Source organism: Lynx canadensis, chromosome D1 (genome assembly GCF_007474595.2).
Source record: "Lynx canadensis isolate LIC74 chromosome D1, mLynCan4.pri.v2, whole genome shotgun sequence".
NCBI lineage: Eukaryota > Metazoa > Chordata > Mammalia > Carnivora > Felidae > Lynx > Lynx canadensis.
Genome location: NC_044312.2, coordinates 49,308,416 through 49,332,989, shown reverse-complemented (window position 1 = coordinate 49,332,989; position 24,574 = coordinate 49,308,416). Strand labels below are relative to the sequence as shown.

Here is a 24,574-nt window from a genome sequence, read left to right as displayed (position 1 = left end):
CCACATCCTCTCCAGCATCTATAGTCTCCTGATTTGTTCATTTTGGCCACTCTGACTGGCGTGAGGTGATACCTGAGTGTGGTTTTGATTTGTATTTCCCTGATAAGGAGCGACGCTGAACATCTTTTCATGTGCCTGTTGGCCATCTGGATGTCTTCTTTAGAGAAGTGTCTATTCATGTTTTCTGCCCATTTCTTCACTGGGTTATTTGTTTTTCGGGTGTGGAGTTTGGTGAGCTCTTTATAGATTTTAGATACTAGCCCTTTGTCCGATATGTCATTTGCAAATATCTTTTCCCATTCCGTTGGTTGCCTCTTGTAGTTTTCTTAAGACTGAGAAAAAACTCACAGTTTAAAGACTTAACCAGCATCACAAAGCTACTAAATTGTATATCTTGGATTAGCACTCTGGCCTACCTTGCACCAAGACTACCAGAAAAGGCCAGATTTTACTTTTGATAACACAAGTAAAATGATGTCTCATTAAATCTAAGCTACAAGTTTTATATTAACTTACTAACATTCAGAGTTGCAACACTTCAGTGACACAGCTGGTTACTAATACATTATTTCTATATGCTGGTCAGATGACATGTGCTTTGCTAGCTACATCAGAATTACCAGAATTAAGTAACACAGAGATCCCTGGGCTCCACCCCTGAAGATTGACTCAGTTATTCTGGAGTGGGACTTAAAATTAAGTATTTTTAAAAAGTACCCCCAGGATTTCTGTTCTGCCTAGTTTGGGAAGTAGTAATGGCCTAGGAATCCAGCACTATTAAAACTTAGACAAACTGCATCACCCTCCCATGCCTTCTCTTATTCATCTTTAAAAAAGAAACTGAATAATAAAGGAGATCCCTCTGTGGGTCAAGGTCAAGGCTTTCAAATTAGTCCATCATAATGTGTATGTATGCTAAACACATTTAGTATATATAAATATATAACCAAATACCTTGTGACAGACCCTGGCAGCTAAACAGCGGTCTCACAGATCCAAGATCAACCACTGCAATCTTACTGTGTGAGTAAAATGAAGCAATTAGCAAAATGGAACAAAGTATAGTGGGTACAGGGTGGCTCATTTCTCATGGCACTGAAGATTTAAGAAGGGGAACAGAGAATGCTAAGGTTAGTCCCAAGTGCCCATTCCGCGGACAACCTTAAAGAGTTTTTAAAGAGTGCGGGGAGACTCTGGAATCATCTTTCAACCTCTCAAGTCAGGTTGTCCTTTAGGACACAATGCTAACAGGGGTGCTAACAAGTTCAACACTTGCAGGTTCCAGTATTCACGTTTTGTTTTGCTTTGAAAGGCTACAATGTGATTGCCGAGTACTGGAAATAACAGCGAAGTACAGCTGGCCTGACCTGAAATGCATGCTGTGTCTACCAAAAACCTGGGTCCGAGACAGCACCCAAATAACAGCTTAAGTCTGAACAAACAACGAAAGAAACCAGAACTCTCAGCACACAGATTACTCCAGACAGACCTCGGAGAGGGCGGGGATTGCCAGCCTCATTTGATAATAAAAAGGAACCAAGCGCTGAGAAAGAAAAGCCCGAGGGACTCTAGTGGTGGAGCCAGGTGGGAGCCCCAGGCTTTCACGGGCTCGCTCTCAAAAGAGGAGAAGCGGTTCTCTACTCAGTCCTAGCCCCTCCCGCCCCAATCTAAGCTGGCGAGATGCAGCGGCGGGGTCACCAGCACCAGGGACTGGGAGGGGCGTGGCACTCTTGTCTACCGCTCGCCGGAGCAGGCACGAACCACCCGCAATATCCCCAAATAGCACGCAGGCATCGACACCAAGCCGTTTCGTCTCACCTCTCCGCAGGGCCGGCGAGAAACGCCCGCCGAGGATGGAAACCCGGCGGCCGGCACGGCCGTCAGAGCACAGGAGCCGCCAAACGCTGCGACTCCACATTTCCTGTTTTCAGGCTGGCGGGTGGAGGTGAGAGGCTGGCTGAATCACGCTCAGGCTTTCGGGCAACGTAGTTCTGGCACCACGAGGATTCTGGGAAGTGTAGTTTTCGGCCTGCAGCGAAAGTCCCTCCCAGCGCAGATTCTAACCTCGGTACCTTTAAGACGGGCCTCTTTACAGACGGACCCACAGTTCGCGAGCATGGTTCACAGAGGCTCCGCTCCTTCCACCGCCCTTTCCCAACCGGCGCACGACGTTACCACTCTAAGAAAGCGGGACCTTGTCTGAGAACCTTCTGGCTCCCGTTTCCTAGCAATGAGGTACAGCTCAACAGCGGAAGTCCCCCGGGAAAACCCAGAGGCCATTACGCCCCTGAGTGTGAGATTGCGTAACACCCTACCGCCCAGCAACCTGGGACCTGAAATCCTCATCCGCTGAGTAGTCCGGGGAATCGCGCAGAAACCTGGGAAACGTAGTCCAGCGAGGTGCTCATTCTTGCTGCTTCATGGCCTACTCCTTTGCCCTCTTGTGTACAGGAGGATGAACTGCAGTTAGTTTAGTTTCGGTCTTGAGGGAAACAATTTCTCCGTTTCCAGAGCGGTGCTGCTTTTCATCACTTACCCTCTGAGACCTGTTACCTCAGACTTTGTTCCACACGGAAAAAATGTTAAAAATAACAACACACAGTAATTCTGGTGTTCAAGTATGTTGATATGGTCTTCGTAAATTCTAAAGTGGTACACAATGGTTGGGTTTTAGTGGCTTAATTATTCTCACAAGGATGTAAACAGTTACTCTAATAAGATTTTTCTAGCTCTTTGTTTTCAAAGCTTTGTCAGCATCAGTTGCATAACAAGCACCATTGTAAGCACTGAGGCACATTAAAGAACAGCACTTGATTCCTGCCAGCAAGGGCTTTAACAGGCAATTTATGGAGAGGGAATATAAATGGTTATTTAAAAATTGAAAAACAAAACAAAACTCAGTTTAATCTCACCAGTTAAATGAAAAAGCAAACATAAAGATATACCAGTTTTACTGATTAAAATTTAAAAAAAATTATCGACGCCAGCAAATATGCAATTACATCAGGTCACTTACACTGCTGGCAAGAATGTAAGTTAGTACCTTTAGAAAGCAATTTAATAATATACATGAAATTCTAATAAAAATGAATAGCCAGAGGTTCACTTCTAACAATCTGTTCTGAGAAAAAATAACCGTAACTGTAGCTAAGATTTTTAAGAATTAAAACCCTGGAATGTTATTTATAATAGTAAAACTTAAGAAATAATTTAAATATTCAAGGTGATTCAGCAACTTGCACAAATGTTCCAAATTGGAATAGTATACAGTCATATAATTGGAATTATTATACAAATGGGAATATTATAGAATCATGGAATATTCTATGAGCGTCACTATAGATGAGGGAGCATGGGGCGGGCTAAGGACAAAGTGCAAGCTAGCATCCCCCCTCCCACCCCCAAGGTGGGATGTGTGTGATATTCCTCAGGCACTTCTGGCTGACCAAGGACAAAGGAAAGGAAAGAAAACAAATGGCCAATTGATAGAGATCACAGTCATACAGACCATGGGTCTCCATCAGTTTGCAAATATCTTAGTAAGTTGCAAGAAAAAGGCAATCTTATCTATTCTGCTAATCTCCAGAAGCCTGTAGACTGTTTCCTGGACCCCCAGCATCACCCCTCCATAGTGATATGGGAAACAAAGGCAAGAAGGAAATGGCAGGTAAAATTAAATTCTCAAATACAGAGTATAATATTTCTCCAGGAACCCCCTACTGTCTTAATGTTAATGCCTTACTAGAGGGACAACAATCTTAGCTTGACAATAGCAAGTTTTTGGGTATTTTAGGAGTCGTCTTTAGCAATATCAAAGTCCCTCTGGAGGCCTCCCTTTTGACTTTACCTTCCCAACTCCATAGTGTAAAACCAGCCATTCTTCACAGCACCGACGTAGCTCTTTCTGCCCACGGGTCGTGTTCTGTGCGTTAATAAAATCACTTTTTTGCACCAAAGATATCTTCAAGAATTCTTTCTTGGTCACCAGCTCCCGAGCCCCCACCATCACCCCAAAACCTCATCGGTATGATATCATTATTTAAAAAAATTCTTTATATATACACACATACATCAAAGTTATGACATATACACATGCATATATGTATACATATGTATACATATATGCACATCATGTATATATATATCCAATATGACTGTAATTCTGCCTAATGTTATGATGATTACTGTTCTGGAGGAGCTTACAGACTACTGGAGGATAAAGACCAGTAAGTGGGACCACAATATTTTTAATTACCTAAAGTAATGATTATGAAAAAAGCTACACCTCTTTATACATTAATATTTATTGGTTACTATTTACATTACTGTAAAACTCCACGACAGAAATGAAATTTTGATTAGTCACGTGACCAAAGCTGCACCAATCATTCTCTTTCATGGAACGAGCAAGCCGAGTCAGGAATTCTTAATCATCTTCTGAAGCTGGTTGGCACTACAGCAATTGAATTTGGGAGCTGGGACAGCCATACTCTGACAGTGGGCAGGAGAAGTGCACAGAAGTAGAAGCAGGAATAGCAGATAGAGCGAGAGTCCAGACAGTATTCAGCTAACAGATCTAACCACTCCCTGAGACCTCCCTGATGTACCTGTGTGTGTTTCCAAACTCTCCATTGTTGCTTTCCATTTGTATGCTGAAAGCCTTAATTTATAAAAATATTTTCACATAGATTTGTTAATATTTCCTCATAAGTTTGTTGGCAGGAATAAAAGACGTAATGCATGTAAAATAATTAGCACAGTGCCTGGCGCATATAAACACCCAATAAGCAAGAGCTACTTTTATTAATAATGCCTGTTGACTTTACTCAATATTGGGAAGTAATTCTCCGTGAGTCTCTCACATTTCTGCATGCCTTGCACACAGAGGCCCTCCCTGCCTTTTGCTATGGACTCTCTTTTTAAAGAATTTTGTATAATGAGGAGCCTTGGGAAATTCAGTGTCCTTCTGGAGCAAAACGTCCCATGCTTACTGCCTATTATAAAAGATTTGGGTTTTTCTGCTCAGAGTTCCTCTCTGTGATGTAGTGCACACTCAGGCACACGCCTGGGCCTGTGTATGTCACCACCATGGGAGTGGGGGCTAGGGGAGCTGCGTAATATGCCGAGGCTCAGGCCGCTGGCCATGCCTTAAGTAATTACATCCTGTCTCTGGCCAAGGAGTCTCGTGTCTTCCGTCAGCATTCATGAAATTGTGGCTGGCTAACTTGTTATTTGCAAATAGGGTAAGATCTCAGACCCTTCACAGTTCTTAACAATCACTGCCTTTCTAGACTTGAAGACAATTTTCATTTTTTCAGTTTCACTCACAGAAATCTCTGAGTGCCAGCTAGCTTTAAGGCTAGATGTTGTGAGGAGTGCAAAGAAACACAGCTCAGGGGCGCCTGGGTGGCTCAGTCGGTTAAGTGACCAACTCTTGACTCCGGCTCAGGTCACAATTTCCTGGATCCTGAGTTTGAGCCCCGCATCAGCCTCTGTGCTGACATTGTGGAGCCTGCTTAGGATTCTCTCTCTTTCACTCTCTCACTCCCTCTGTCTCTCGCTCTCCCTCTGCTCCTCTCTTGTCGTGTGCATACACATGCTCTCTGTCTCTTTCTCGAAATAAAGAATAAATTAAAAAAAAAAACTTAAAAGAAACATAGCTTGATCAATTGCTTGTGTTCCTACTATTTGCAAAGATTTCTGCTCTCTGAGAACTTGTAACCTAGTTGGGAGAATAGAACAAGTATACCAATAACTTCCACACAATGCAGTGATGGACTAGTGCCATCTAAGTGTTATAGAGAAGAAATCCTTCAGTTCAATTGTGGATGATAGTTCTCAGTCATGGTTATCGAGGAGAGAGAAGATTTAAGCCCTGTGTTAATGGCTTTTCTTAGGCACAGATTGTAGGGATAAGATCTAGGAGAAAGGATTGGCATAAACAAGGATAATTTAGTAATCTCAACAGTCCTCACTTCAGGGCTTTTACAAATGGTATTTCCCTCATCTTGGAGCACTTTCTCCTCCTCTTTACCTGGTGAATTCTTTCCTATCCTTCAGACCCTAGTTTAAATGCCAGCTCTTTTGTGCCCCCGGTCACATGTAGACTTTGTGTTTTTGTTAGGAACTCCTGTTGGAACCCGTGTCCCTGCCCGTGCCCCTGCACTTCCTATTTGTATCCTCCATGATGGCCGAGACACATCTGTCACTTTCTCCAACACCTGGCGTCATACCTGGCTCATAATGAGCCTTCGGTAAACGTGCGTTGAATGAACCAATACATGTTCGAAATATAGTCATAATTTGGTGAGGAGATCTGATAGACTGGGGCACAGGATTCATTTGGAAAATTGGGTGGGATGGGTGGAGATAAAACTGAAAACAGGAATAAAAAGACTAAGGAAGTGAGTTTGTACAGTAGACTCTCAGGAGATTTGGATAGTTTTTTAAAAAAAAATCATTTATTTTAAAAACATGCTTATTTATTTATTTTGAGAGAGAAAGAGCACATGGAAGAGCAGGAGAAGGGGAGAGGGAAAGGGGGACGGAGAGAGAAAATCTCAGGCTCCATGCTCACAGTTGGTGAGATCATGAGCTTAGTCGAAATCAAAAGTTGTACACTTAGCTGACAGCACCGCCCAGGTACCTCTAGACCTCAGAGATTTCCAAACAAAAACAGGAAATGAAAGTCTTGAGGACAAAATGTTGATATTGAAACAGGACTCTGGAAGCGTCTCAGAGAAGTTATTACACGAAATGAGATACTCATTTTTATCACTCACAGATATTCTGCAGACCTGAGCTGAAATCAAGAGTCAGGTGCCTAACCTACTGAGCTACCCAGGTGCCCTGATTTTGAGTTTTTAAACCCAAACTGATAAAAGCCGGTTTGAGTACCTTTCCAGGAAACACTTTTTGCCATTCAGTAGTACAGGCTTATGAATCATTGCTCTTCTCAGTGTCTGAAGACGTGGCCTGGCCATGAGAAGTGCTCTCTCTCAAAGAGCAGCCTAGTTTATCCACACCTCAGAGGCCAACAGTGTAGCAGGGGAGTGGGTCTTACCTTTTTCATTGTGAAGGACCACTGTTAATTCTGTTTTTATTCCTATGAATCCCAAATTTAAAGCTATCTTACACTCTTTACCAACTGCATACATGAAGCCATTACTTAATTTCCTATTTTTTATCATTTTAAGACATAGATAACTACCACTTAGTGAGTGGGACATATGTAGTGCTGATCCAACACTTTGCTGATGATGTCCAACTAAAGGCGAAAATACTTGCCTATTTTTTTGGTGGTTTTCAGTTTCATCTCCAGTGATGGTACAATTTCCTCAGGCATTGTGAAATTCCAAGTCCCTCCTGAGGACCCCAATACTTTTCTTCTGAGGCCCAGAGGTCTGGGAACCCAGGCTGGACATAATTGCAAGAGATGACCAGTAGCCTTCCAGTTCTGTGAATGTAGCTCTGGTGACCTCAGGGAGAGAAGATGCAGCTTGGGCCACTCCTTGCATTATCCTTTTCTCTCAGAATAGGTGATCTGAAGGAATCCAAATGCATTTTTTAAAGCAGGTGAATGAGGATTTGAGACACAGATGGGACCCAATGGGCTCCTTTTCCTTCCCTAGTTTACTCTGAGTTTTTGACACTAGAGGGAGTATGTGGACAGAACAGAAGACCATCCTTTGTCTTTATTTCTGCAACTAATTTTACAGTTTTTGTGAATCCTTGAGTCAGAAGAGCCCATTGTCACAAAAGTTGTGTGCTATTTTATATTTCATTTCACACTTTCATGGCTTGAAAGTGACCATCGTCTATCCCCTACAAATCTGGGACCTTTTTTTCCTGATTGTACTAGGGAGCTGGCACTGACACAATGACACCCAATACAAGTTTGCTGATTACAGCAAAGAGAAAGATGAAAAGAAAAGGAAAGAAAAAGAAAACAAAAGAATTGGTAAAACATGATTATATTTTGCAATGTTACATCACACCTGACAGTGTCTCTCATTGATTATTCATTTATTCCTTCAACTAATCCGTATTGAGCACTATTTATGGTATCAGACACTGTGCTAAGCCATGAGAATCCAGACATAAGACACAGTCCTACCCTCACATTGCTATCAGCCTAACTGTAGTCAATACTATGATGAAGGACAAGGGTGCCAAGGGGATGTGTAAGAGAGGCTTATACTACCCAAAGCAGGAAGCAAGCCCTGGGAAGTCTTTCATTTGCAAGGATGAGTAAAAAAATTAGTTAGTTAAGTGGAGTTGGTGGATAGTGGTATGAAGTGTGCAACAAGCAACAGCACTTGCAAAAGCCCAGAAGTACACGTGGGAGAGTCTGATTCTTTTGAGAGAATGGCTGGTGGAGAGAATGGGCTGAGGATAGAGGGATTCAGAGGCTGGGGTTGGAACAGGTGGGGCTGGCCCTCAAGCTCTCTTTGACTCCTTTTGTGGCTATGGAGGATTCGCTGAAGGGTGTTAGGCTGGGGAGTGTCATTAAAAAGAAAGGGTGTTTGCCTGTTCTTTACTCAGTCCTTTCGTCTAGACTTCTGGGAGTCAGGGCCATGCATTTCACCTAGGTCTCTTGTCCTAGACACCAACCTGGAGGATCTCCGAGAGCCAGGATCTTTCCTGGCCAGAGATAAACCCTTGCCTGGCAGAGTCCATAGCTCCAGCCTCAAGGTGCCTGATCAGAGAAACCTTCCTCATGGGATGGCTTGGCTGCCTTGAATCTCAAAGGAACCTGCCTGGGAAAAAGGACTTCAGGGTCTCCTCATCTTCAGGGCCAATTTCTGCACTGGTGTTGGCAAATCTCGCCAAAGCCTCATGTGGCTCATGTCCTCCCTTCCCTAACCATGGAGTGGGACATTCGTCTCCAAAGAACTCCTGATACATTGCTTTATCTCTTCATGGGAGCCCATTCATATACATGAACGCATTTGAGCTCCTTAGCAACTCCATGGGTTGGGGATTATTGCTCCTATTTCACAGATGGGAAAACTGAGGTTCAGAAGACTGAAGTGACCTGTGTCTCAGTTCACAGAGCAAGTAAGGAGTGGAGATCAGAACTGAACGCACTGCACACGGTACAGAGAAGTCGCACCATCACTGTCCCCTCCACCATTTATTTTCATCGGGCACAGGGCACAAACTGTGAAATAATGGCTACTGTTAGGGACACATGACCTCTCATCCTCCAAGAGGCTATTTCACATCTTTTTTCATTCATTCAGTATGTAAACTCTCTAAGACAGGGGTGGCAAATAGGTTTCATCTTCATGACAACTCTTTTCGATGGACCGCTCAGAAGAAAGCATTGGATTGTACAAGGCCACATCCCGGTGCAGTAGGAAAGAACACTACTGTTGATTGGCAATGTCTGCTATGGATCTAGGAGAGGGAAGGGGCAGGACGTATGCCATTTCTAGTAGATAAAGATCATGCTTCCCTTGGGTTTCCACAATCCTGCGCTAGGTCGTGACATGTCCACTGACACCCACCTTCACCCCCAATATTCATTTTGCTCACTTTCCCTTATTCTTTCCCTTCCCTGCAGGACCTGTCCCTGCCCATTTAATACTAGCTTCAATGGACTGAGCAGGTAGGGTGTGAAGCTGTGCACATATTATTGCCAGGCCTCACAACAAGCCTGCAAGGTAGGTAGAGATAAGAACAAGGTTTAGAGAGGTTACATAACTTGTTCAAGGGGCACACTACAAGGAAGTTAGAGTTTGAACCCTGAACCAAAAAGTAAGTGCTGTGTATTTGTGGTGGGCCACGAGTCCCTTCTTATTTACTGTTTGTTCTGACCCCCACAACAGCCCTGGGAGGTAGTTCTCTGGGTTTGCGGCTGAGGGATCCTGAGGCTCCGAGAGAAGTCAAGCTGGCTCGTAAGCTGCGGAGCCCTGACTTCAGACTCTGGGTTCAGGGCTTCACCTGCCTGCTCCGCCAGGCTCTCGAGAGAAGCCCTAGACTCCACACAGCCCTTGCGGAAGCTGATCTCACCACTGTGGTGAGAATTTGGGGGCCCTTGATTAATTTTGCCAAGTCATCCTGACCCTGTTTTCAGCTCTCATCATCAAGAAAGTCATTCTTTTTTTTTTTTTTTTAAATTTTTTTTTTTTCAACGTTTATTTATTTTTTTTGGGACAGAGAGAGACAGAGCATGAACGGGGGAGGGGCAGAGAGAGAGGGAGACACAGAATCGGAAACAGGCTCCAGGCTCCGAGCCATCAGCCCAGAGCCTGACGCGGGGCTCGAACTCACGGACCGCGAGATCGTGACCTGGCTGAAGTCGGACGCTTAACCGACTGCGCCACCCAGGCGCCCCAAGAAAGTCATTCTTTAACTAGTAGCTTCTTCTTCTGTAACTTAGCCTCTTTCCTTTAAAAACAATTATCTTTTTGAGGTGAGATTCACATAACATAAAATTAAGCATTTTATTTTTTAATATTTAAAAAAATTTAAAGTTATTTATTTATTTATTTTGAGAGAGAGAGAGAGTACATAAGTGGGAGGAAGAGCAGAGAGAGAGAGGGAGAGAGAGAATTCCAAGCAGGTCCCACACTGTCAGCATGGAGCCGATGCAGGGCTTAAACACACAAACCACGAAATCACGCCCTGAGCTGAAATCAAGAGTCAGACACAACTGACCTAGCCACCCAGGCACACCCAAATTAAGCATTTTAAAGTGAGCAATTCAGTATCATTTAATACATTCACAATGTTTTACAACCACCGCCTCTATCTAGTTCCAAAATATTTCCATCACTGCAATGTAAAACCCTTTACCTAGTAAGCAGGGTTTCTCTGCCCCCTGCTCTTCAGCCCTTAGTTACCATCACTCTGCATTCTGTCTCTGTGGATTTGTCTATTTTGGGTGTTTCATATGAAATCGATTGAATTATACAACATGCAACCTTTTGTGTTTGGCTTCTTTCACTTAGCATAATGTTTCATTCACGTTGTAGCATGTATCAGTACTCTATTCCTTTTTATGGCTGAATAATTTTCTTTGGATATACATACCACAATTTGTTTATCCATTTATGCACTTTCCACCTTTTGACTATAATGGATAGTGCTGCTGTGAACATGTGTGGGCATGTACTTCTTGAGTATCTGTTTCCAATTCCTTGCTATAAATACCTAGGAGTATTGCAGGGTCATATGGTAATTCTGTTTAATATTTGGACCCAACAAGACCCATTTCTTGTTGAAGTAGATGGGGAAGTCCTTATGAAAGGGAACGTTTGCTTTTGGAAGATCCAGAGATGAAAAAGGGTATCCTCTACAGATGAACAGAACAGGTGTGGCTGGATATGAGAGAACTGGAAGTGGAGAAACTATAGTACCCCAAAGTGCTATGGGCAGGAAGGGATGTTTGTGAGGCATGAAAAGTAGCCTGGGGTAGAAAGCCTGTGGGTGGTGGGCATCTCTTGAAGATGGCCCTTCACCTGGAGGTGGTACTCTTCCCAAGGCACACTTGTGACACTGTTCAGCTCTAAGCAGCTGCAGAAAGCACAGCAGGATTGTGAACCTCTTTAAGTTTGAGCATCTTGTGGATGTTTGTATTGGCATATTAGGAATGATGGCCATAAATGCGAACCAAAAAAATAATGATGTAGTGATTCTATCAGCACTTAAGGCATGAGCTCGGAACTACAGTAAAACTTTGGTTTGCAAGCATGATTTGTTGCAGAAACATGCTTGTAATCCAAAGCACTTCTACATCAAAGCGAATTTCAAGAACCATTGGCTCTGTTGTGATCATGTGACATTCGGCCTCACAAACTACTCATATTGCAAGACATTGTTCGTTTACCAAGTTAAAGTTTGTTAGAAATGTTTGCTCGTCTTGAGGAACACTCACAGAACAAGTTACTTGCAATCTAAGGTTTTACTTGAACTACAGAAAGGGTGACTGATAATTCTCAAAACCTCAACACTAAGAGGTGGACATGAAAGGCAAGTACATGCAGAACATGGGCTGTGTGGGCCTAGAAAAGGATCGTAAGGCAGAATCAGGATGACAAATGAAGACTTTCTGGACAGGAATAGGGAAGAAATATTTCTTTAGATATACCTGGCTCAGGATCAAATGGTTTTGCCATTCCTGAAGATAACTTCCCATCCCACTATGGTGGTTATAATTGATTTCATATATACTTATGCTTTAAAAATTTGCATAGTAATTTCTATGTATTTTATTTGATGGGTTAGGTTTGTTTATTCCCAACTTTTTGTGGCCATGATCAAGGTTTCAAACCTTGAGTCATGCAGATAAGATTCTGATGTCCAGAATGGGCAGATCATTTATGCAACTTACAGGTACAAAATGTGATCTGAATACAGTTTTTTTTCTGTATTCAAGACCTTGATAAAAACACTATTTATGGGGCGCCTGGGTGGCTCAGTCAGGTAAGCATCCAACTTCAGCTCAGGTCATGATCTCACGGTCCATGAGTTTGAGCTCTGCATTGGGCTCTGTGCTGACAGCTCAGAACCTGGAGCCTGCTTCACATTCTGGGTCTCCCTCTCTCTCTGCCCACCTTCCCCCCCCCCAATTGCAGTCTTTTTCTCTCTCTCAAAAATAAATAAAACGTTAAAAAACGCCACTATTTACGTTGCCACCTTGGTCAAATGGATGTTAAGATGTCAGTATGGTGTCTGACAAGACAGCTAACTCTTAAGTTGATGGGCAGATGCAAAGGGTCTAGCCTTTCTGGTTTAAATTATCCAGACAATTGCTTTGGCTCACTCCTAAAATAGCAGCACAGCACCAAAGATAAACATCAGAATTTATGTCCTTTTGGACAGGCAGGCACATTCACATCTGGATCTGAAATATGAAGCCTGTGGCCCTGAAACATAAACAGTTTCTTCACAGAAAGTTCCAACAAGGAGGAGAAAATCTTGGAACTAATCTTGCCTTTGCCTACAAAATGATCAAACTGTAATTATCACATTTAAGGGGTAATTGTTCCAATTGTACCAGAATGGGATGCTCCAGCCCTCTTTCTTCTGCTGACACAAATAGAATTGCTATGAAGATGGAATGGTACTTCCGGAACAGCTTGCTTTGAGCTTGTTCTTTTTATAGTGACTCTAGGGTCAGGGAAAGGTGCTGTGTGGGCAGGCCCTATCGAGTCTGCTGGGGTGTCAGCTTCTGAAGCTCTTCCCTCTGCACAGCTAGGCTGTTTGGTGCCCACCTGCAGCCACAGACCCAGACCCAGAGTAGCACCCACACTGACCTAAAACAATGGGATTTGAACCATTCTTATCAGACACTAGGACTTGGACAGGAGGCCTGATAGTTCTTAGATATGCCACAGGGCAGATGAAGTGGGGAGTCTGGTCTGAGTTGCTTTCACAGGGGCAGGATGAGGACAATAGCCCTTCAATAATAGGGATCTCAGGACATGACGAGAGGAAAAATGAAGGATAATATCACATACTGAGCAACTACTATGTTCTAGGCACTGTGCAGGGCACTTACTCATATGTCATTTTAATTAGGTAGCAAAATCTCAGGCACAGTAGGCAGAAATGTTGACGGGGGGTGCTTGGGTGGTCAGTCGGTTGAGCATCCGACTTCAGCTCAGGTCACAATCTCACAGTTCATGAGTTCAATCCCCGTGTTGGGCTCTGTGCTGACAGCTCAGAGCCTGGAGCCTGCTTCAGATTCTGTGTCTCCCTCTCTCTCTGCCCCTTCTTCACTCACACTTTGTCTCTCTCTCGCTCCCTCAAAAATAAACATTAAAAGAAAGAAAATGTTGAGGGTACAGTGTTTGAAAGTCAGCCAAGGGAGCAGTCCTTTTTTGGGAGTGCAAAGGTCTTGAGCTTCTGTCTTTGGCATTCTGTCCCTGGATAAATGTATAGTAATAGGACAGAGAGCAGACACCAATCCTGCAAACTACTTGTGAGCAACTGAGGTGAGCTTAGATAAAATGGTGGTGGGGTTGGGAGAGGACCCGAGAGCATAGAAACTCATTTTCCTCTTTCTAGTTGTAGATCACCACAGGAAAGGGGCAAGGGCAGGGGACTGGTGAGAGGTGAAGCAGGAGCAAGACCCTGAAGGACCTTGTTTGTTACGTAGAGAACTTTTGACTTTCTTCTGGGGCACTGGAAGGCTGTTTGTAGGTTTTAAAATTATGATTTTATTTGAACTTGGAATCTCACATTGATTGTCCAGTTGAGTGGGAAGAGTAAGATTTAGAGTAAGAAGGTGGTGGACACCATGCTACATGTTGGGGAGACTCTACCTTTTTGTCAGGAATTTTTTGGTTGCTAGAGGCACCAACTCACCTTGACAGCCAATTGCATGTTGGTTGCACATGCTTCCTTCTCTACCCACACAGGGCAGAATGGTTCCAGATGCAGTCTGGAACATCGGGAACAGGGGCTTGAACATGACCAGGCCTCTTGCTATCTCTTATTTTCACTCTCTAATTTTTGCCAGTTCTGCAAGGTAGAGTCGTGGTTATGATGATGGGCTCTGGAGCCAGCTGACCTCAGGCTCTGTTACTTACTAGCTGTGTGATATGAAGCAAGTTACTTAGCCTTGCTTTACCTCAGTTTCCTCATTCATAAACAAGGATAATCATATTATTTACCTCTTGGGGTTGTTGTGAATTAATGCACATAAAGAGCCTGGCATGGTCCCTGGTACATAGAAGGTGTTTAAAAAGCGCTAGCAATTATTACTATTTTTCAACTGCAGTCTGGCTTTTCCTATATGATAGGAAAACAGCATCTGACAGCTCAGAAGTTTTACATCTGACTTTGGCCATCAGAGAGAGACTGACTGAGTTTTCTCTGGTCCCAAGTCCAAACATCCAAAGGGAAAAGATTCGCAGGACAGCTTTAATTTGATTTTGCTCCCGGACCAATCAACATAGTCAAGTGGACAACTGCCATGATTGCCCCACTTTGATCTGTGGTCTCATAGAGATCACAAAAGACCATCAAGATAAAGTCCCTGGCCAGTCTATTGAAGAAGGCTGGATCCCAACCTCCCCCAAGTAGTAGGCACAGTGATGGAAGCAATCACCAAGTCCCACGGACCTTCATATTTCAGAGGGTACCAATGTCTTTGGGGTCTCTGCACTTGAGGAATCCTCGATAGCTTCATATTACACATGGAATTCAGAAAAAATATAACAGAAATATTGTGATCCTATCAGGCTCTATTTGTAGATATGATGAAGGACTATGGAAATACAATTGATGCTAGATTCCTGGGGACTTGGTCAGCTCTCTGGTCCTAAGGCCTTGAGCTTCTCCCTGACATCTGGTGCTTGAGCCCTGATTTACAATCAGCAGTGCCTCAGTTCTCCCCTTGGTCCTTGGCTATCCCTCCTACCCAGCCTTCCCCTTTTCTCTTCTTAGAGAGCCTGGCTTGTATCTCCTGATGCCTCCAGATCCATTTGTTGGGGCTCACAGACTAGATTCTAATCTCTTACCAATCCTCTTATAATTTTTTCTCTAACAGAGTGGGATAAAGGTGATGGTGGAAATAGAAAGCACCACCATTCTCTGCCCTCTTTGTCCTCCAGGGCCTTGTTTATATCAATCTTCTCAACATCCTTTTAGCTCAGTGAAACCTTCCTGTACACTAGCCTTACAGCAGCTGTGATTCAAAATCTTCTTAACAAAATTTCAGAGAAGCCCATGTCTTAGACCTTTAGGGTGGTTTGAAAATGTTCAAAATGGAAAATGTTAAAATCTGTAAATGTCAAGGGTCTACAATACAGACGTGGAAAAGTTCTTCCTGTCTATAGGGATCGATTGAAGTCTTTTTGATGCAGGTGGCACTCAGATGAGCTATGGAGGATGGGTAGGACTTTAAGAGTTAAAGGGGAAAAGGCACAGGGGACAGGGCAGGCCATATTTTGGGGATGGTGAAAGTTGGATGTTCCCAAGCCTCAGGGTGAATGGAGAGGTGGCAGGAAATAAGGTTGAGATGGCACAATGTGGACACTGGAAGCTCCAAGACAAGCAGCATACTTTTTTCCAGCAACCACAGGTGGGTAAAATCTTGAGTGTCCCTTGCACTGTTGTAAACAATGGGCAGGAGCTTATATTATGAAGAAACAGGGTAGAGTTGGTGGGGCACGTGTGTGTGTTGTCCTTATGGAAGTCAGTGTCACTACGGTGAGCAAGTGTTGTTTTCACGTGTTAGATTTAAAAATTCTTCATCCTGTAAAACATTTCCTCATCTTTGTTTCACTTTCCAGAAGATGCTCAGAGTGGTGTGCAGTGAACACTTGTGCATTGGAGATGTGCCGCCTTCCAACTGAACTTTCCAGAACGTACGTATCTCCCATGTAAAACCTTCTTGGAGTCCCTATCTCTGATGATACATATGTGAATACATAATTAGCTGCCTCACTAGACTATAAACACCAGGAGGGCAGTGACTAGGTCCTTGTCATGCTCATAACTCCAGTGTCTAGCCCAGGACCCTTAGCAAAGTAAGTTGTTAATATGGCTTAGGGAAACTGAGTCATGATGAAGCATGTACGAGTCTGAATCTGGGGAATAATCATGGAAGGTGAAAGGCCAGGATCAGTCTGAGAGGGTGTATGGGTAGGTCATAGAAATAACAGACTCTGTTCACCTGGTTAGCAGAAAAGGGTTTGTGAAAAAGCACGTATGGCTCACAGAATTACTGGGAGGGTCAAAGAAACAGAATATAAAACGAGCTTCCAGAAATGACTCCCCCAATCACACTGCAGGGTTCCTCCCTTTGCCAAAATCAGGAAGCTGCTGTCCCGGCTGTGGTCTCTGAACCTAAGGAGGTTCAACAATGTTCTACTCTGAGAACTGATACCTCATACTTTGTCTCTCTCCCCAGAATTTAATTCAAAATTAATTTCTGAATTTAAGTCTCAGGACAGGGCATCTGATTAGGGAAACTAAATCACATTCAGAACCTCAGTGAAAGGAAGTTTGGGCAATTATGTTTTCAGTTTTGAAGCCCCTGTTCAAAGACCCTTGGAGGGGCCTGCACAAACCAGTGCACCACTGTGTCTGCCCTGTGGCTGCTGGGAAGGCTGCCAGATGTGGATGAGGCATCGGGAACTACACAGCCTTATTCATTCAGCAAATATTCTCTGAGAACGCACTGTGTTTAGGGCATGCACTGGAAGAGGTACAGAGGCCTGTTTCCTGCCCCTTGGGCAAGATATTACCCTGTGCGGAGATGTTCAGGATGAAACTCTCAGACCTGCCTTTGGACAGGACCAGCTCTAGAGGCCGGGTGAGGACGGTGATGCAGGCAGGAGTCAAGGAGCACCCCTAGCGCCCATCCACTGGAGGGCCGGGGATACAGATCCTGGCAGTAAATGAGGCTGGGCCTGCTGGCATGAGATTAACCTTCCAGGCAAAAGCCACTCTTCCAAAGATTCTCAGAGCTGGAAGGGTCTTGGTGGTTAGCTGGTCCAACCGTGGTGGTTACACAGGCTTCCTCCTCTCCAGCATCCCTGAAGAGTAGTTAAAATCATTTTCAGCTTTCTCCAGACTCTTGGTTTTATCCTTTAGTTTTTAGGTTCTCATTTTATGGGTCAATATGTGGCAAGCTGCCATCCAGATGAAATATGTGAACAGGTGTAAGAATGGAAAATTAGATAACAGCAAGTTTAAAAATGTTAACGAAATCAGGACACAAAGGAATAGTAAGAGCTTGCTTCCCACTGCAGCTTAGTTACTGCGGCAGATCATTGTGAATACATATGTAAGGCTGTGCTCTTGCATCCTCTCTGAAGGGTAGAGGATGGGAAAATCATGGTCACAGAAAGAGCTGGAGAGGATACTGCTTAGGTCAGAAGAGAATATATATACATGAGCTTCCTTTTAGTAACAGGACCTAAATTGCTCCTATTTCATTTATTTTGTCTCCTTGATAACAGTATGAGGTCTCCTGGCCCAAATCTGAATCCTCATCCTCTCTTCCTTCTGACGGGCTAAGCGCTAAGCTAATGGGGGCTGCAGCAAAGTGCTTTTCTGGCTCTAGGGGCCACCAGCAGTGTGTGGAGGCCTGTCCTCCAGGCTCTTGGGCATTGAAGGTGGTGTGAGGACAACAAAATGGGACATTTATTGAAGAGATATGTAGTAGTGAGGAAAACAGATGTGTGAGCCCAGCACTGGAAAGTTGAAAGACAGGCCTCACCTTGTGGGAGACGAGGTATCCTTAGCACAGTCAGGCATAAGGGAGCCCAAGAGGCACAGGAGGATGCATTATCAACAGGAGGTGCATTAAGAACCCAGGGCCTCAGGAGCAGGACTGTGTAGCTCCTCACTCTATTGCTAGACCATTAGGGTGCTATTTCTTTGTTTCTCTTTGTAAGGCTTTGGATCCGTCCAGGTCCCAGAAGGAGATGGCTGGCATTCCTCAGCTGGAATTTTTGAAACAAGTGTGAAATGAAGGGATTGTTTGTAAAGGTGTAGAGATAAGGATCCCACAAGGAGTCCCTGGAAACTAGCAAGGGAAGGAAGCTATTTAATCACTCCTGGGCTGATAGAAGCAAGGAGAAGAGATGGTGGTCTTGGAGGCTGGATGAGAGTTGCTGCCATTTAAAGACTGTCTCATGGGGAACTGTGGCTGCAGGGGAAGGCAGATGTCACCAGACCTGGGGTGTGCAAAGATTAAATACTGTGACCTTTCTCTCCTCCAGTCTCCAATCTCCTGCCAGTTGCCCCATTGGCTGATCTTCAGGGCCGTTGTTAGGAGGATGGGATGCTGTGTCCAACCATCTGCTTTGCTAGGTTCTTGAAAATGCACACCTTTTCTCATTTATTCCTTATGATACAATGCCTCTGTAACTAAGTATTCTTATTCCCACTCTACAGATGAGAGAACTAAGGTTTAGAGAAGTGAAGTAACTTGCGCAAGGTCTTATTATCTGTCAGCATTGGGGTCAGAGTCCCAAGTGGGATCAGAGGGTCTCTCAGATCCTTTCCACCATAGGCAGCAAATGAAATGGGTAGAGCCAAATGTTCTCAAGGAGCTGTTTGGGAAGTTATTCCTAACAAGATATTACCCTGGCTGTCCTTTTAATATTTTTATCTACTTCTGGTAAAAACAGCACAGATTTATAATTTCAACTGCAAGATCTGTTCCCAAATGAAAATAGCCATGACATTTTTTTTTTATACAAATATATATGCATCCCTCACGAACTGATATGTTTTTTTTTTTTTTTTTTTACCAGCCTCCAGATACTGGAGTAAAGTGGTTTTAGGAAAATTGTTTTTGGAAACACTTGCTTTTGAAATAAATGCATTATTGTGATTTTAAAAATGCTTTTGATAAAATTTCTTAGTCAAAGCAAAGATTCACTGAACTGAATTTTCCTGAAGAGGTGTTAGATATTTTTGCTGGCTCTCAGAGTATACCAGACTACAGTCTCCGTGTATCTCCCGGCTAGAGTGTAAATAAAAAAGTAAAAATAATTCCACTATCTCAATAAAACAATTATCTACATTTTGGTGTATTTATTTAGTCTTTTTTCTTATGAGTTCTTTTCTTTAAAGCATAGTTGCAATAAATAACAGTGCATGTATAACTTTATAGCTTACTTTTAAAAAAACTTAATATTAACTTTTATTAACTGTTTAATATAAGTTGTATATTATTGTCATTTTCTCATGTGGGCACAGAGACTTTTAAACCATTATATTAGACAATGTAGGTTGGATTTTTTTTAAGTTTATTTTATTTATTTTGAGAGAGAGCTTGCATGTGCATGCGCCTGAATGGTGGAAGGGCATAGAGAGAGACAGGATCCCAAGCAGCCTCCATGCTCTATCAGCACAGAGCCCAAGGAGGGGCTCGATCCCATGACCTGAGCCTAAACCAATAGTTGGATACTTAACCGACTGAGCCACTCAGGTGTCCTTGTAGATTGAATTTTTAAAACCAATCTCTTGGTTTTAAACTCTTGGACATTTGAGTCTTCTTTTATAAACAATATACAATATTTTCAATTAAAAAAACATTTTTAATGTTTATTTATTTTTGAAAGAGAGAGACAGGGTGTTAATGGGGGAGGGGCAGAGAGAGAGGGAGACACAGAATCCGAAGCAGGCTCCAGGCTCTGAGCTGTCAGCACAGAGCCAGATGTGGGGCTTGAACTCATGAACTGTGAGATAGTGACCTGAGCTGAAGTCGGACGCTCAATCTACTGAGCCACCCAGGCGCCCCAGAATATTTTCAATTTTTAAGACTGACTTCCAGAATTGACTTTATGGGATAAGAGCATATATATTATTGCTTGTTTTATATATTGTCAAATTGTTTTATAAGCAATTGCATACATTTATCCTGGTATTTGTACTTTTGAATTCATCTGCTTCCCTGTACCCTTAATACCACTGAATGTTATTGTGACAAAAAGTTCTTTTCCTTTATTAATTTCACATATAGGATGGAACCTCATAATCATTTTTAGTCTTTATATTTTTAATTAATGAGGTTGATTATTTCTCTAGATGTTTGTTTACTAGTTGTAAATCCCCTTGTATGAGTTTTGGCCTGATATCTTTTGTCCAGGTATCAATTAGGTTCTTAAATTTTTAAAAATTATATATTGTATATATATGGTATAGATTTTTTTTGGCATTTAAATACTAGAGAAATAGTTATCCTTCCTCTAACATATGCTATGAATATTTTTTCATAATCTGTCATTTTTTTCTATGTTGACACTTTAATAATATGTATATTTTAAAAGAAATAAAGCAGGAAACAGATTCTTAACTATAGAGAACAAACTGATGGTTACCAGAGGGGAGGGAGTGGGGGATGGTTAAACAGGTGAGGGGATTAAGGAGGGCACTTGCTGTGATGAGCACCAGATGCTGTATGGAAGTGTTGAATCACTATATTGTACACCTGAAGCTAATATTACACTGTATTTTAACTGGAATGGAAATAAAAACTTAAAAAACTAAAAGAGAAACATTTTACAAATGGCATTTTCAACAGGATGACTGGGTTCATGAGGTTCCAAAAAATCATGTCACAAAAAAATAGGATTGAAGGGACTGTGCAGTTTAATCTGGGAAAGACTTGGGTGAAGTGCATTCTTCACTTATGTGCAAATCAAACGTAGTCTGCATGGTTCAAGAAGTCATAACCAAGGAAGTAGACAAGATGGAAGTTGCAAGTAGTTAATAATAAATGATATTTCCTGGTTATGTTATTTTTAATATTTATTTATTTATTTTGAGAGGAGAATGAGAGAGAGAGAGAGAGAGAGAGAGAGAGAGAGAGAGAGAGAATTCCAAGCAGACTCCATGCTAATCACGGAGTTGGACTTGGGGCTTGATCATGAGAACATGACCTGAGCTGAAATCAAGAGTTGGTCACTTAATCGACTGAGCCACCCAGATGTCTCTAAATGCTTAAAATTTTTTTTTTTTAACTAAGGAAAGCTGCTTCTCTTTTCAAGTGTTCCCGTTCAGCCTTACCCCAAACTGAGATGTTTGCTTTAAAAGGGAAAGCCCTATTTAGCACCTGAAATAGTCTGAGGGAGGGGTCCAGTCTTTAGGTTCTATGAAACATTAGAATTGCCTTTCAACACAGAGAACCCAGTGCCTAAAACAGTACTGGCCTTTGTGGAGTTAAGTATATTGAATGTTTCTACTTGGAAAAGTGTGGTGCAGTTTTTGTGCACATACTTAATTAAAAATGAATGAACAAGCAAAAAACCAGCTCTAAGTGTGGGATGGGGATGGATGGGGAAACACAATCCACACAGGATGTTTCCAAGCCAGAGCATGGAAGAAATTAATAGAGGGGAAGCGGCTTAAATCTAAATAAACTTCAGTTTTCTTATCTATACCATGGGGATAATAGCATCCTTCAGTGATTTGAAAAACATTTCCTTTTTTGATTTTATTGGCTCTGACATTGGGATGTATAGATGAAATGGTGGAGATTTTTCTTTCTTAGTGATAAATAAAGAAATGGTACTTTCTATAACTGAAGGGGTCTTATAGAGAGATGCATGAATTACATGAGATAATGTAAATCTTTTACATTCACACAGAGGGTAAGGTATATAATAAATATTAAATAGGCTATGTTTATTTTATAAATATAATGAATTTTGTTTCTTCTTTTGCAAAATAGTAGTCCAATGAAGAAACCTAATTGCTTATGGAAATAAAGAGAATATAAGGAAGTGGTGATTTTTAACTAGAAAACACAGGTTTTATAAAGAAAATTACAAGTAAAGGTGATATTTGGATTGAAACGATTAAAGGCTTAAAAAGGGTTTTTAGTGTATTCCTCATTCTTTCCAAATTCTATTAAAAATCCAACTGAAATTATCCTTGGAAAAAGAATTATATTTATAGATCAATTTAGGGAGAATCAATATTTCATAATATCAAGTCTTCCAATTCAGAATATGGTGTGTCAAGACCGATGGTGTCATTCAGTAAGTTTTATTGTTTTTTTCATATTATTAAGCTTATTTCTAGGTATTTGATAGCTCTTTGTTGCTGTTGCCTTTGATTTATTCCTAAAGGTTTGGTAGAACTCTCTAGCAAAACTGTCTGAACTAAGTGTCTTTTGAAAGGGGATATTTTGAAACCCTTCTCAGTATCTTCCTTGGTTATTGGTAGCTTATTCAGAAATTCATCTTTTTTTCTTGAATCATTTTTGGCAATTTATATTTTCTAACAGAGTAGTATTTTTCATCTAGACTTTCAAATGTATCAGAAAAGAATTATTCTCATGATTTTAATAATCTTTGCGTCTATAATATCTCCCTACATTTAGCTTAATATTCATTTTTGGGGTCTTTTCTTTGACTAAACTTGTTAGAGATGCACCGTTTTCCACCATTTAAAGCAGAGACAAGGGACACATCCAAAGAGAAAGTTTAGATTAGGCAATTTACCAAATCATGTAATTCACTCAGGGGTTGTATCCTTTTTCTTTTCAAGGAGCTGTGTCCCTGTCTTCTGCAGGCAGTGCTGGGTGGGCCAGCCTCTGTGTCTACAGAATTCTCTGCCATGGGTGACACTGCCCTGGATGTGAGGGATGAGGGGTGGGGGGTGGGAGATGAAATACCTCTGAAAGTGAAGGTGGAGGATTATTTTTGCAGTTAGTTGATGTACCTGAAGTTCATTTCCTTTCTTATTCTGGTGTAGACAAGGCAGCCTTGAGGGGATAGAGAGGTAGAAGCAGCTTTTGATGTCACAGTTCTCCACCAACCTGCCTCCTGTTCAGTTCCAACCACTCTCCTTCCCTTTGCCCATCCCCCCATGTTTAAGCACAAAAAGGGGGGACTTGATTGGCAACTGGGAGGGAGCATCAGTCCCAGCTGTACCTCCTTCTTGGAGCACCTGCAGAAAAGCTTTTCTGATTTGTGAATAGCCCCAGGCTTATCTTCCAGTCCATCCAGTCTGAAAGCTGGAGAGGAAGTGGGGAGGCTTCTGCTTAAAAAACAAAAAAGGTATGGAAATCTATAGAGTTCAGAATGAAATTGTTCTAAAGATGGAAATGTCTTAAAGATAATCACTGTTCACAGTTTGGGGTATTTTTCTTTCCACGGTGCTGCAACTTGATTTCCTGTCATATCTCAGATGTCTTTCTGAATCAGTACATACAGGTCTATTTCATTCTTTTTAGTAATTGCATAGTGTTACATGGTAAAGGTTAGGCATTATCCTTTTAGCTGCTCTTTCTATTAATGGAACTTAAGTTGTATCTTTTTTTTTCTGATATCAACAAAACTCCACTGAATATTCCTGTAGGTATTTCTTAGTGCATGTATGTGAGAATGTCTATAGGAAGAATTTCTAGAAGTAGAATGGCCTAGTCAGGGTTTGCACATTGAAAATGTTGAAATATATTGTTATATTGTACCCTAAAAGTCTTCACTAATTTGCATACTCTTATGAGGGCATTCCTTAACTTTCAGTAGCTCTTACCAGCCTGTAACAATTGCCTGAATCAATCGTTCCCAAGTTCTCCAGAGATGTGGGCAATCAATAACTCTTTCAGTGTAGGTCAACACACTTTTGTGTGCCTTTTATGAGTACTAAGGTAGGCATGGGGACTTCAAGGATGCCTAGAGGTTGAATAACACTCCATCTTGCAGAAGTTTACAAGCAGAGGAAGAGACAAGTAAATGAAAAGTAAAAGATAATATGCCAGGTATCAGGATATACGTAAGATACTGAGAGAACATGGAGGAGAGAGAAACTGCCTCTTTCTGGGGCCCTTGGGGAAGGCTTCCCAGAAGACCTGGGTCTTGAAAGATGAGTAGGAATTCTAGTAAAGAAGTAAAGAAGGGCATTGTAGGCAGAGGGACTAGCATGAGCAAAGGCCCAGAGGTGAGGCTGCATATCATGTGCTACATCTGGGGCATGGTTCCATTGATCTGTAGGATGATCAAGCAAGGAAAGAACAATGAGAAAATCAAGCAGGAGAGGTGAGCCTCATTGTGAAGGACCTTGAACGCCACACGAGGGAGAAATGTTGAGTCAGGTGCAGAAAGGGCAGAAGACAGAGTGCTTGGAGCCCTAGAGAGTGATTTAGAGA

At 42.2% G+C, this 24,574-nt stretch overlaps 2 protein-coding genes across 4 annotated transcripts in view; one reads left to right on the top strand and one right to left on the bottom strand.

Annotated features, from left to right (window-relative positions):
- The window catches only part of CCDC90B (coiled-coil domain containing 90B), a 49,997-nt gene extending 47,703 nt beyond the window's left edge, over nucleotides 1-2,294 (bottom strand). Inside the window, exon 1 of one of the 3 annotated variants that reach the window (XM_030331796.1) lies at nucleotides 1,819-2,294. In XM_030331796.1, the coding sequence (XP_030187656.1) occupies nucleotides 1,819-1,918 (100 nt within the window). In that variant the 5' untranslated portion in view covers nucleotides 1,919-2,294. The remainder of the gene's footprint in view (nucleotides 1-1,818) is intronic. The other 2 variants (XM_030331795.1, XM_030331797.1) reach the window with 2 other exon arrangements.
- Nucleotides 2,295-4,150: 1,856 nt separating this feature from the next.
- Nucleotides 4,151-24,574, top strand: part of LOC115526233 — a 28,713-nt gene continuing 8,289 nt past the window's right edge. The window contains exons 1-4 of the mRNA XM_030333701.1: nucleotides 4,151-4,226; nucleotides 6,125-6,254; nucleotides 7,310-7,401; nucleotides 9,834-10,024. Coding sequence (XP_030189561.1) covers nucleotides 4,151-4,226; nucleotides 6,125-6,254; nucleotides 7,310-7,401; nucleotides 9,834-10,024 — 489 coding nt within the window. The remainder of the gene's footprint in view (nucleotides 4,227-6,124; nucleotides 6,255-7,309; nucleotides 7,402-9,833; nucleotides 10,025-24,574) is intronic.